General features: G+C 47.7%; 1 protein-coding gene across 5 annotated transcripts in view; it reads left to right on the forward strand.

Annotated features, from left to right (window-relative positions):
• The window catches only part of LOC128329000 (keratin, type I cytoskeletal 17-like), a 213631-nt gene that overhangs the window by 183251 nt on the left and 19244 nt on the right, over nt 1-11136 (forward strand). For 2 of the 5 annotated variants that reach the window (XM_053259355.1, XM_053259354.1), the window contains exons 2-3: nt 4710-4828; nt 9073-9201. In XM_053259355.1, the coding sequence (XP_053115330.1) occupies nt 4787-4828; nt 9073-9201 (171 nt within the window). In that variant the 5' untranslated portion in view covers nt 4710-4786. Of the gene's footprint in view, nt 1-3945; nt 4084-4445; nt 4829-9072; nt 9202-11136 lie in introns of those variants that run through there. The other 3 variants (XM_053259353.1, XR_008309497.1, XM_053259352.1) reach the window with 3 other exon arrangements.

Consider the following 11136-nt stretch of genomic DNA (forward strand, 5'->3'; position numbering starts at 1 on the left):
AAATGTTGTTATATGTCTCAGCCAATAGGTGGCACTAGCACTTGGTGGGAACTAAGACTAAGGGGAGAGAGAGCGAGATCGAGAGAGCCTATTGTTTCTTCTGCCTGTTCCTTTAATTCAGTAAAGAAGTGTTACCCTTGCTATTCTCTGAGCAACCTTGCCAGTCTTGCTGTTTCCCCAATCTTTTGATGTTTAAAATAGCATGGGCCTCCCAGCACCAAAACACACACACATGCTGCAAACCTGGAGGCCCCACATCAGCAAGGACCAACGGCTGCTCTCTCTCTAGCCCCGTTGGGTTCCCTGTGCACCTGCAGGGAGAACACTACTAATGGGGGACTGAGTACCACCAGCAATATATAGGATGCTTTGCAGAGTAACATATGGGGGAAAGAAGGTCTCTGCCTCAATGTGTTTGCAATCTACATTTCAGTTCCAGGGAGAACAAATGGAGCAGAGGAAAAGGAGTGGCAAGGGTACAAGGACATCTGGATTGTAAGCAGCCCAATGTTCATGGCAGCTTATTCTTGTGCAGTTTTCTGGTCTTGGGATGTAATAAGTCTAATCTCATCGAACTCTTGTACAAAGTTTTGGAAGTCCCATTGCAATTTATGTGTGGCTTTGCTTCAGCTTTCCCTTGAAGTTGTAGATAATTTCAGTGTTTTGTTTTTGTCACTGGGCAATGAGGAAACTTTTAAAGTGATAGCTCTCTTATATTTAGCAGGGGGGCAGGGGCGAGAAGCAACTGTCCCTATTCAGCCCAGCCCAGCGTCCTTCCCAGTTGCTGTTCCTGAGGTGTCCGTCACGTTTCTCTCCAGATTATGAGCCCCTTTGGGACAGGGAACCATCTTGCTTCATGATCTTGTTTTGTTGAAAAGTGGGCTATGCATCTACTAAATAAGCAGATGAAATATCGACTGTGGCCAACATTCTGCACAGCGCAGCCTCAGTGTTAACAAGGTGCCGCGGGTGCTGTGCATTTAAAAGGCAGTCCCAGGGCTGTTGTGGAGGCTGGCTGTTGTGAAACTCCTTAAAAAGAGTGTGTAGGCATTTGATTTATGGTACCTGCTGGAAACGAGCAAGTGCTCATATGCTATTTTAAGGAGTTTTCCAGCAGCCTACTTCTATACAGCGACCCTGGTGGTTGCACTGTGCAGAATGTTGGCCTGTGTGTTTTGAATGGAAGCCGAGTGCACTTTTGGAATGTATAGCTGAAACCATTAATACTTGGGATTTTCCATGTTATTTCTTTATGTTCGTGAAATCCAACTCATGGAAAGTTCCATTTAGTGGAAAATTCCAGGTACCTGTGCTGATGTTTCCGACAATTGGCCTCCCTCCAATCCATTGTGTCTTACTTGTTGAAAGGTCCACATTTTTGTTTGAGCTATCTCCAGTTTCAGCATTCTTCTGTTTGGCTTTCAACTTGGGCATTGGCTTAGCTTTTAACATTGTTTTAAATTTTAAATTATTGTAATGTTTTAAAAGTTTTTATATTGGAGCGTGTGTTATTGTTGTTTTGGTATTGTTTTATTGTAAACCGCCCAGAGATGTAAGTTTTTGGCAGCATATAAATATGTCAAATAAATAAGTAAATCACTTTCAGAAAAACAGTGAGTTGGAATTTTCAAGACAGCAATATTCTGGAATCTCCATCCTCTCTTCATTTGAAACTAGAGCCCTATTTGGAAATTATACTGTATGCTTACATGTGTCTGTACATGTATATGTGTTTTGTGTGTGTGACTGTACATGTGCTCATTGTAAAAGTGAACCAGGGTCAGGGTTGGAACCACCATTGAGCGAACAGGTTCAAAGAACCCAGGCCGCCACCTCTCAGGGGCCACAGCTTGCGGCTCAGACATGCCCCGGTGCCCGGTGTCTGACATCAGATGCGGGTGTGTGTGTAATTTAGCTCTCAAACAGAGTCACATGACCCCATTTTAAAGCTAAATCGGCCAGTGTTGCGTTCGCAGCACGGCCAGAGCAACTCTCTGAGCACTGGCCGATTTAGCTCCCAAACGGGACCACGCGGCCCCGTTTGGGTGTTCGCGTCTGGAGTGGTTCTCCCTGCCTTTAAAAGTCAGGGAGAGTCTCTCCGGCCATGCTGCGAATGGAGTGCTGTCCAATTTAACTCCCAAACCGGGCCATGTGGCTCCGTTTGGGAACGAAACCATGCCCCCGCACCTGATGTCAGATGTCAATAGTACAAATAAGTGTGCTACTGTATGCGCATTGAACATAATAGTATTCAGACATTATGTTCAAGTATCTGTATACATATAAATGTGTTTGTTTGAATGACTGTACATTTAAAAAGTGAACCTGGGTACAGGCCCCCTCAAATGCAGGGTATGGAAAAGTGTACTGCTATATATGTGTTGAATAGAATAGGCACATAACCGAACATGCATACACTGTACAAAAATTGTATGTGCATTGAACAGAGCATGTGAATAAGGCTCTAATGGAATATATAATGCGAATGCAGGGGTCATGGCTGACACTGGGGCAGGATGTGCTGTTCCTCACCCTCTCTCAGCTGACTTGCACTTTGTTCACCAGCTGCATACTGCTTTCTTCTCCTTCACTTGAAGCGAGGATGCAAAAGGATGGACCCAGCCAGCAAACAAAGCATGGATGGGCCAGCTGAGTGAGGGTGAAGGGCCACATGTCCATCTTTCTTGGCCTGCAAGCACTTTGTTCGCGGGCTGGGTGCAGGGGAGGCAAGGGGGCACTCATGTGGGGGTGCCGAAGAAGAAGGTTCCCGGTGGTTTGGACACTAATGGCCTAGGGACCCCCACATCTAATGGTGGCTATGCCACTGCTTGGTATAATGCCCCCACCCCAATAACCTGAAAGCAAATCCACAAGGTTTTTGTGGATTCTTCTTGCCCATACATGTTAGGGGAGGACATTTCCTCCACTGATGAGCACCACAGTGTTCTTGAGAAGTTGCAGGCAGATTTAAAAAAAACTAGGTAGTGAGAATATGACATCTAAAAATTAGGGGTATTTACATCTGAGACTTCAAAGAGCAGAAGTTTAATCACCCAGAAGTTATTGTGAGAGTAAATTGTGACAAAAGCCCTATTCAGACATTATATTCAATGCAGGTATAATCTGTGTATAGTGTGTGCATATACAGATCTGTACACATGTACAGTTATTCAGTGATTACACATATTTATATACTTCTTTTCAACAAAAAGACGTTCACAAAGCGGTTTACATTAACAAAATAACTAAGATGATCCCCGTCCCAACCAAAAGGGTCTCACAATCTAAAAAGAAACGCAAGCTAGGCACCAGCAACAGCTTGTGGAAAAAATGCTGGGCTGGGGCTAGATAGGGAAAGTTATTCTCCTGCCAAATAGAAGAGAGAAACATTTAAAAAGGAGCCTCTTTGCTCAGTTAGCAGGGGTGTCTCTTATCTGTGCCCTGCATTTCTGGAGGCCTGTACCCCGATTCACCTTTCAAGTGAATGTATGTACAGTCATTCATACCAAAACATGTACATGTGTACAGGCACCTGAATGCACATACAACATTACGTAATGTCTGCTCACGGTTTATGATGAAAGTAGCAGCTCTCCCATAGGTCCCTGCATTGAATAAAGGGGGGGGCAGATTGAAAAAGGGCCCTGTAGTAATACTAGAGCCATCCAATGGCACAGCAGGGAAATGACTTGACTAGCAAGCCAGAGGTTGCCGGTTCGAATCCCCGCTGGTATGTTTCCCAGAATATGGGAAACTCCTATATCGGGCAGCAGCAATATAGGAAGGTGCTGAAAGGCATCATCTCATATTGTGTGGGAGGAGGCAATGTTAAACCCTTCTTGTATTCTACCAAAGACAACCACAGGGCTCTGTGGTCGCCAGGAGTCGACACCGACTGGACGGCACACTTTGCTTTAGTCATACTAGACCAAAACTGCCCAAGCCATTTATTTCAAGTGTTGTCACAGTCGTGGAGACAAGAAGTCCAGCCATAAACTACGCCACTGATGAAGGACAAAGGCACTCCTCAAAAAGAAATCTGTTTAAAATCAGGGACGTGGCTGACCATCGGGGGTTCCTGAGGTATGATTCATTTCCAGGTTGTTCCCTCCAGCCTGTTCTTGCAGGATCAAGCCTGCAAGCTTCTCTCCCCTGACACACACAAGAGTTTTTGCCTCCACCGTCCATATCTTCTTGGTATGGCTGGGGGGAGGCGTAGGGGTGGATAAGAAATGGTATGTTGGACTTTTCGTCTTGGTTATCTTGGCATCCATCTGGCATTGACAAATTGGCTGGGATCCAAATCTGATCCAGGGCCATTGCAATAAGCATTGCAGATTTGCCTCAGGGAGGTGGGGCAGGGAGTTCATTTTGAGTCTGGTTTGCAAAACAAATGCCTCTCTGGTTCCTGTCCGTAGGAAGAACAACAAAGTGACCCAGTGGAGGGAAGGCTGGGCAAGTTAGCCCTGCCCCTCAGCCTGCCTGTATATGGGAACACTCCAAGCTTTCCGCTGCAGGCTCTGCATTGCCTTTCACTGCTGGAACCATGACTACTTTCCCTAGCCGCAGCCTTTCCTTCTCTGGAGGTGCCCAGGGGCTTAGGGGAGGAAGCCTGCTTAGGGGAGGAAGCCTGCCTAGCCTAGGGAGACCCCCGGCAGTGTCAAGTATCTATGGGGGCGCTGGCATCATGGCTAACATCTTGTCCTCAGCCAAAGATGGGCCAGCATGGCGTTATGTGCTGGGTGCTTCCGCGACAAACATCCTGGACATTAACGAAAAAGACACCATGCAGAATCTGAATGACCGCCTGGCTGCCTACCTGGACAGGGTAAGTAGTTGACAGTGTTTCCCAGCAGTGAACATGGACAAGGGAAGTGTGGGGTACCCACAAAGTATGTCAGTGATACAGGAGTAGCAGCAGAAGGTATAGGCTTTAAAATGGGGTTGTGGAACTTTGGCTTGTCAGCTGTTGTTGGACCACAATTCCCATCATCCCTAGCCACAGTGGCCAATAAGCAGGGATGATGGGCATTGTAGTCCAACAACAGCTGGAGGGCTGATTCATGCAGCTCTGCTTTAAAAGAGAAAAATGAAACAACACAACACATTCTTGGACGGTGTGAAGGTAGCACTGCTTTTTAAAGAGGGCTGTCACGGCAAAGGCCTGCATTGAGAACTGTGCTGTCCTCCCTGGAAGGAAACCCAGCTTCTTAACATAAAACATGTGGGGACATGCTGCAGTTATTTGGTGCCACCTTTTTGGTTTAGAAAAAAGGCGACTGAGGGGAGACGTGATAGAGGTTTATAAAAGTAGGCATGGCATGGAGAGAAGGGATACAGAGAAATGTTGTCTCCCTCTCACAGCACTAAAACCAGGGGTCATCCCATGAAACTGATTGCCAGGAAATGTAGGTCCGACCAAAGGAAGTACTTTTTCACACAGCTCATCACCAGTCGATGGAATTCTTTGCCCCAGGATGTGGTGATGATGGCCACCAGTTTGGATGGCTTTAAAAGGGGCTTAGACAAATTCACGGATGGCGGGACTATCAATGGCTAGCAGGGGCGTAACTAGGTTGGAGTGGGCCCTGAGACAAGATTCTTAAATGCCCCCCCGCCGAGAACATTTTTTTTACATGACTTCAAAAGGAAGATCGGGTAGGCACTGGGTGGGGGAGAGCCTCTGAGGGCCCCCCCCAAGGGTGGACTCGCGGACACAAACAAGAAGGAAATAGCGGGCGGCGCCAGAACAAGGAGGAGAATTTTTTTTAACATGACTTCAAAAGGAAGATCGGGTGGGGGAGAGCCTCTGAGGGGCCCCCCCAAGGTGGGGGGGCCCCCCGAGACAACAGCCTCCCCCTGCCTAATTGTAGTTATGCCCCTGATGGCTAGTTGTCTTGATGGCTATAGACGACTTCCAGGCTTAGAGGCAAGGATGCCTCTGAATACCAGTTGCAGGGGAGCAACAGCAGGAGAGGGGGCAGGCCTTCACCCCTTGCCTGCGGGCTCCCCAGAGGCATCTGGTGGGCCACTGTGGGAAACAGGATGCTGGACTAGATGGGCCTTGGGCCTGATCCAGCAGGGCTGTTCTTATGTCCTTATGAGAGAAAGGCACTCTGTACGAAGGAAGCTGCCTCAGACCGACGGACATCTTGACTAGTCAAGATGGGACTCGTGCCCTATTGAATTCAATGGGACGTCCATCAAGCAGTGTAGTCAGGATGTCAGCCACTGAGCCAGACCATTGGTCTCTCTAGCTCATTATTTCCTATTCGGACCGGCAGCAGCTCCCTAGGGCAGTGGTTCCTAACCAGGGTTCCTCCAGATGTTGCTCCCAGCATCCCCAGCCACAATAGATGCAACATCTGGAGGAACCCCCTGGTTTGGAACCACAGCTCTAAAGTTTCAGGCAGGGGTTTTTCTCAACCCTCCTGGGAGATGCCAGAGATCAAACCTGAGGCTTTCTGCTTGCTAAGCTCTACTGGGATTACAGCCCCATCCCTTGTGCAGCAGAGGCACAAGCTCAGAGGTACTTTCATGACAGCAGAGACCTTCATATTGGTTATTGAAAGAAGGGACATGGCTGTGGGTAGGAAGGGATAGTGCTAAAATAGTTTTGCATAAAGGGGGTAGTGGTGGGACTATGGAAGTCTTGACTAATAACAGCACCTGTAAGGGATCCCCCCACAACCCGCAACGGGTATATCCATATTTGGTGACCTTCTGGCTATAGCAGGGGATATTTTATACCCCTTCTCCTGGGAGAAGATTAAAGGTAAAGTGTGCCGTCGAGTCGGTGTCGACTCCTGGTGACCACAGAGCCCTGTGGTCGTCTTTAGTAGAATACAGGAGGGGTATACCATTGCCATCTCCCGCGCAGTATGAGATGATGCCTTTCAACATCATCTATATTGTTATATTCCTATATTGCTACTGCCCAATATTGGTGTTTCCCATAGTCTGGGAAACATCTGGAGGAACCCCCTGGTTTGGAACCACTGCTCTAAAGTTTCAGGCAGGGGGTTTTCTCAGCCCTCCTGGGAGATGCCAGAGATCAAACCTGAGGCTTTCTGCTTCCCATAGTTTGGGAAACATACCAGCAGGGATTCGAACCAGCAACCTCTGGGTTGCTAGTCAAGTCATTTCCCCACTGTGCCATTAGGTGGCTTGGGAGAAGATTACCTTGGCTACAAATCTTGTAGAGCTGAAACTAAAATCCAGTTCTTGCAATATTGTTGTTGTGTGGTGTCTCTGGAAAAAATGCAAAAAAATGTGTTAGGTGTTTAGAGTGTTCATTACATGACTTTTAAGGTTCAACCATGTCTTTAGGGAAGTTTGTATGAGTTGTTCCCTTATCACAGCTGCAAGTCCCTAGTGGGCTACTGGTGCTGGTAGGGGGACATTCCGCGGATCTTCCATAACAATGTGGTTCCTGGTTTATGGGTATTATCACAATGGAGAGGCGCCCTGGGTCACAGAAGCATATTTTTGCCAGCAACTATACTGCAGGATGAACATAAGAGTTGGGCTTAAATTTCACACACATTCAAAATGCAGGCACATTTCAGAATTTTAGTTTCAGACATTTGCAATTATAATCAATGCAGCATTGAAGGATATTAAAAAAATAAAAATAAAAACCTTTGGGAATTGTTTGCCAAATTGTTATAAAACCATCCTCTCCTCTCAATCCAACGTTGTATATAACTAGGAGATCTGGGGGGATAAAGGTGACATTAGGAGAATAAATTTGATTCCCACCCACCCCAAACAAAATCAAGGTACATTAGGAGTATGTATTTCTGTGCCCCCCCCCCCGCCACCCTTTGCAGACTGGGCATTAGCTTACTGGTAGAGGGCACGCTTGTCCCTAGCATGGTCCTTGGTAGGGCAGAGAAAGAGCCCTGACTGAAACCCTGGGAAGCTGTCAGTGCAAGCAGTGTTGAGCTAAAAGGACCAATTCAGTGTAAGGCTGCTTCCTGTGTTTCCGCCAGATTTCAGCTTTAGAGTCTTATTTGCCGGCCTCAGTGTTTAGTTTCTAAGAAGAGAAGTGCTGTGGCTCAAGCTCTGACAACCCATCAATCCCCATGAGTGGGATGATCTGTCTATCTTGTCCCCTGCTCTCTCTTAAAGATAAAAGTAAAGTGTGCTGTCGAGTCGATGTCAACTCCTGGCCACCACGGAGCTTTAGCCATGTGGTTTTCTTTGGTAGAATACAGGAGGGGTTTCCCATTGCCATCTCCCGCGCAGTGTGAGATGATGCCTTTCAGCATCTTCCTAGATCGCTGCTGCCCGATATAGGCGTTTCCCATAGTCTGGGAAACATACCAGCAGGGATTTGAACCGGCAACCTCTGGCTTGCTAGTCAAGTCATTTCCCCGTTGCACCATTAAGTGGCTATCCTCTCTCTTAACAGCTTCCAAACTTCATCATCTCCTACCCTGCTGCTCCATTATAGAGCCATCTCTGGCTGTTTGAAAAGGCAGGTAATAGTGTGTACTCATTCTTGTTGTATGAAAGTGTTCTCTAAAGCCAGCAGAGGCCCCCTCTAGTGGCCAAGATTAAAAACCATGCAGCAAGAAAGTATATTTGGACTTTAGGGGCAGGGCCGGCCTTAGTGGTGGGTGAGCCAGGTTGTTGCCCAGGGCATTTTCCTGAAGGGGGCGCCAAGCTGAGCTTGTTTGCTTGCTGTTTGTTGAGTGAAGCGTCTGCAGTGAGCTAGAAAAGAAAGAGGGGAGAAGACCAAAGAAGAAGCTGCAGAAGGCCTGTGAGGCTTCAGTGGGATTCCAGAGCTGGAGCAGGAGAGCCATGGCAGCAAAGCAGCAAATTACTGAGAGGCAGCATTGTTGCGAAACCCTGGGAATAGCAGTAGGGCCTGATGCATTACTAGGTTTTGCACAAGCAACACTACTTGGCAACACTGATGAACTAAACCAAGCTGGGTGTGTGTGAAGCCAAAGGCCTTATTTGCCCAGACCACTGTTTACTCCAGGGCTAGTCCTCTAGGGGTTTAGCAGCCTCACTTTTATTCCAATATCATCCTCCAGATTCATTTTCTCTGCCATATGCCAGGTGCGATCTCTTGGAGAATCCAACGACCAGTTGGAGAAGAACATCCGAGAGCTTTATGCAAAGCGAGCATCAATCAGACCTCTTGATCTGAGCGGTTATTTCATCACCGTCACAGAGCTGAAGTCAAAGGTACCAGATTCATGACAATTATTAATTTGAACTTGTATTCTGTTGGAGTTCCAGTGCATCAACCTTTTCCACCAACTGTCCTAATGACCACTAGGGACATTGGGAGAAGAGATGGAGAAGAGATAGTGAGTAAGAGATAGTGAGTAAGGAGAAGAGATAGTGACTATGGAGAAGAGATAGTGAGTAAGGGTCTCCCTAGCTGTTCTACCTGTCTCTTCTCTATGACCCCTGATTGGACTCCTCAGGTATTTCCTGTGCAGAGTCAGAATCTCTTCCTTTCCTCTTAGAGAGCAGATGGAAACATCTCTCTCTCTCTCTCTCTCTCTCTCTCTCTCTCTCTCCCCCCCCCCACCTATTCATTATGTAGTTCTTTAGATTAAGGATTAGGTCTTTCCTATCCAAAGTGTACTTCACCAATAAATCTACTTAGTATTTAGTTCTACAAGAATCTCCTTGTGTCTCCTATATATAACTGCAACAACTAAACTCTGCATTCTACTCTGTAACTGGAGTGGGTAGCTTCTTTAGTGCTCTGCTAATTAACTGGGGGGATAAAAATTACAACCCACAATATATTCTGCGTCGTAGTTCTGTTTCTTCCTCGAAGAGGCAAGATACTGGGTGATAGGAAGCAACACGCAGGAACTTGGGCAATGGCTGGAGTGACATTGGAGAAAGATGCATAATGAATCTCACTGAATATGAGCTAGAGCAGGGCTGTGCAACTTTGCCCCGCTGCAGATGTTGAACTACAACTCCCATCATCCCTGACTATTGGCCTCTGTGGCCAGGGATGATGGAAGCTGTAGCCCAAAAACAGCTGGAGGACCAAAGTTGTGCAGCCCAGGCCTAGAGTCTATTTTAGGGACTACTTGGTGGTGGTGATGGCAGTGATGTAGTTGCAGATTCAGAAATGCAGGCGCTCTCCATGACAGCCCCCATGGCCATGAGCACCTTGACAGCCAGAGAAGCCGAAAAGTACTGGTGCACATCCCCCCTCCATTACACCCTTGTGTGGTGGTGGTGAAGAAAGCTGACTTCTCTTCCGCCGTTGTGTCTGCTCCCATGTAGGCCCAGCGGAACTGTTCTGAGTGGCTAGGTGGCTGCTGCTACCTTCTGCTCCCCAGGTGTTTAACCAGATTGTAGCATAAATATGCCTTATGTGGGTAGATTTCCACATAGGTCCTACCAGGGCTGAGGTTCTACATGTCACTGCCCTTTGGGGCTTTGGGGCCTTTAGGCCCTGGGCAAACCCTGCCCCATGGGATCAATCACTGGCTCCCCTCACAACAGGAAGGACAGAAGCAGCTTCCTGTCTGAAGCAAGTCTTAGCCCTGGCATGGCATGGCTGGGCTCTCTGGCTTCGCTGACCGTTGGCTCTGTTTCTGAGCTCTGGCTTGGGGTTTGTCTGGCTGGCTTGACTCTGTCCTTGACCTACAGCTCCTCCTTGGTCAGCCAGCCCACCTGCTTACTGGTGTCTGGCTTTGACCCTGACTTTCCTGTTCCTGCCAGACCCTCCTGACCTTGGGTCTTATGTCTCTTTTGAGGCAGCTGCCCAATGGCTCGGCCCTGACACAGACAAACCTGGGGATTGTCACTGATCAAAATCCCTCCCTCTCTTACATAGGAACATAGGAAGCTGTCATATACTGAGTCAGACCACTGGTCCATCTAGCTCAGTATTGTCTACACAGACTGGCAGCGGCTTCTCCAAGGTTGCAGACAGGAATCCCTCTCAGCCCTATCTTGGAGAAGCCAAGGAGGGAACTTGGAACCTAGATGCTCTTCCCAGAGTGGCCCCATCCCCTGAGGGGAATATCTTACAGTGCTCACACATCAAGTCTCAGATTCAAATGCAACCAGGGCAGACCCTGCTTAGCTAATGGGACAAGTCATGCTTGCTACCGAAAGGCCAGCTCTTCACTGAGCCAGTTG

The sequence above is a fragment of the Hemicordylus capensis genome, chromosome 6 (genome assembly GCF_027244095.1).
Source record: "Hemicordylus capensis ecotype Gifberg chromosome 6, rHemCap1.1.pri, whole genome shotgun sequence".
Taxonomy (NCBI): domain Eukaryota; kingdom Metazoa; phylum Chordata; class Lepidosauria; order Squamata; family Cordylidae; genus Hemicordylus; species Hemicordylus capensis.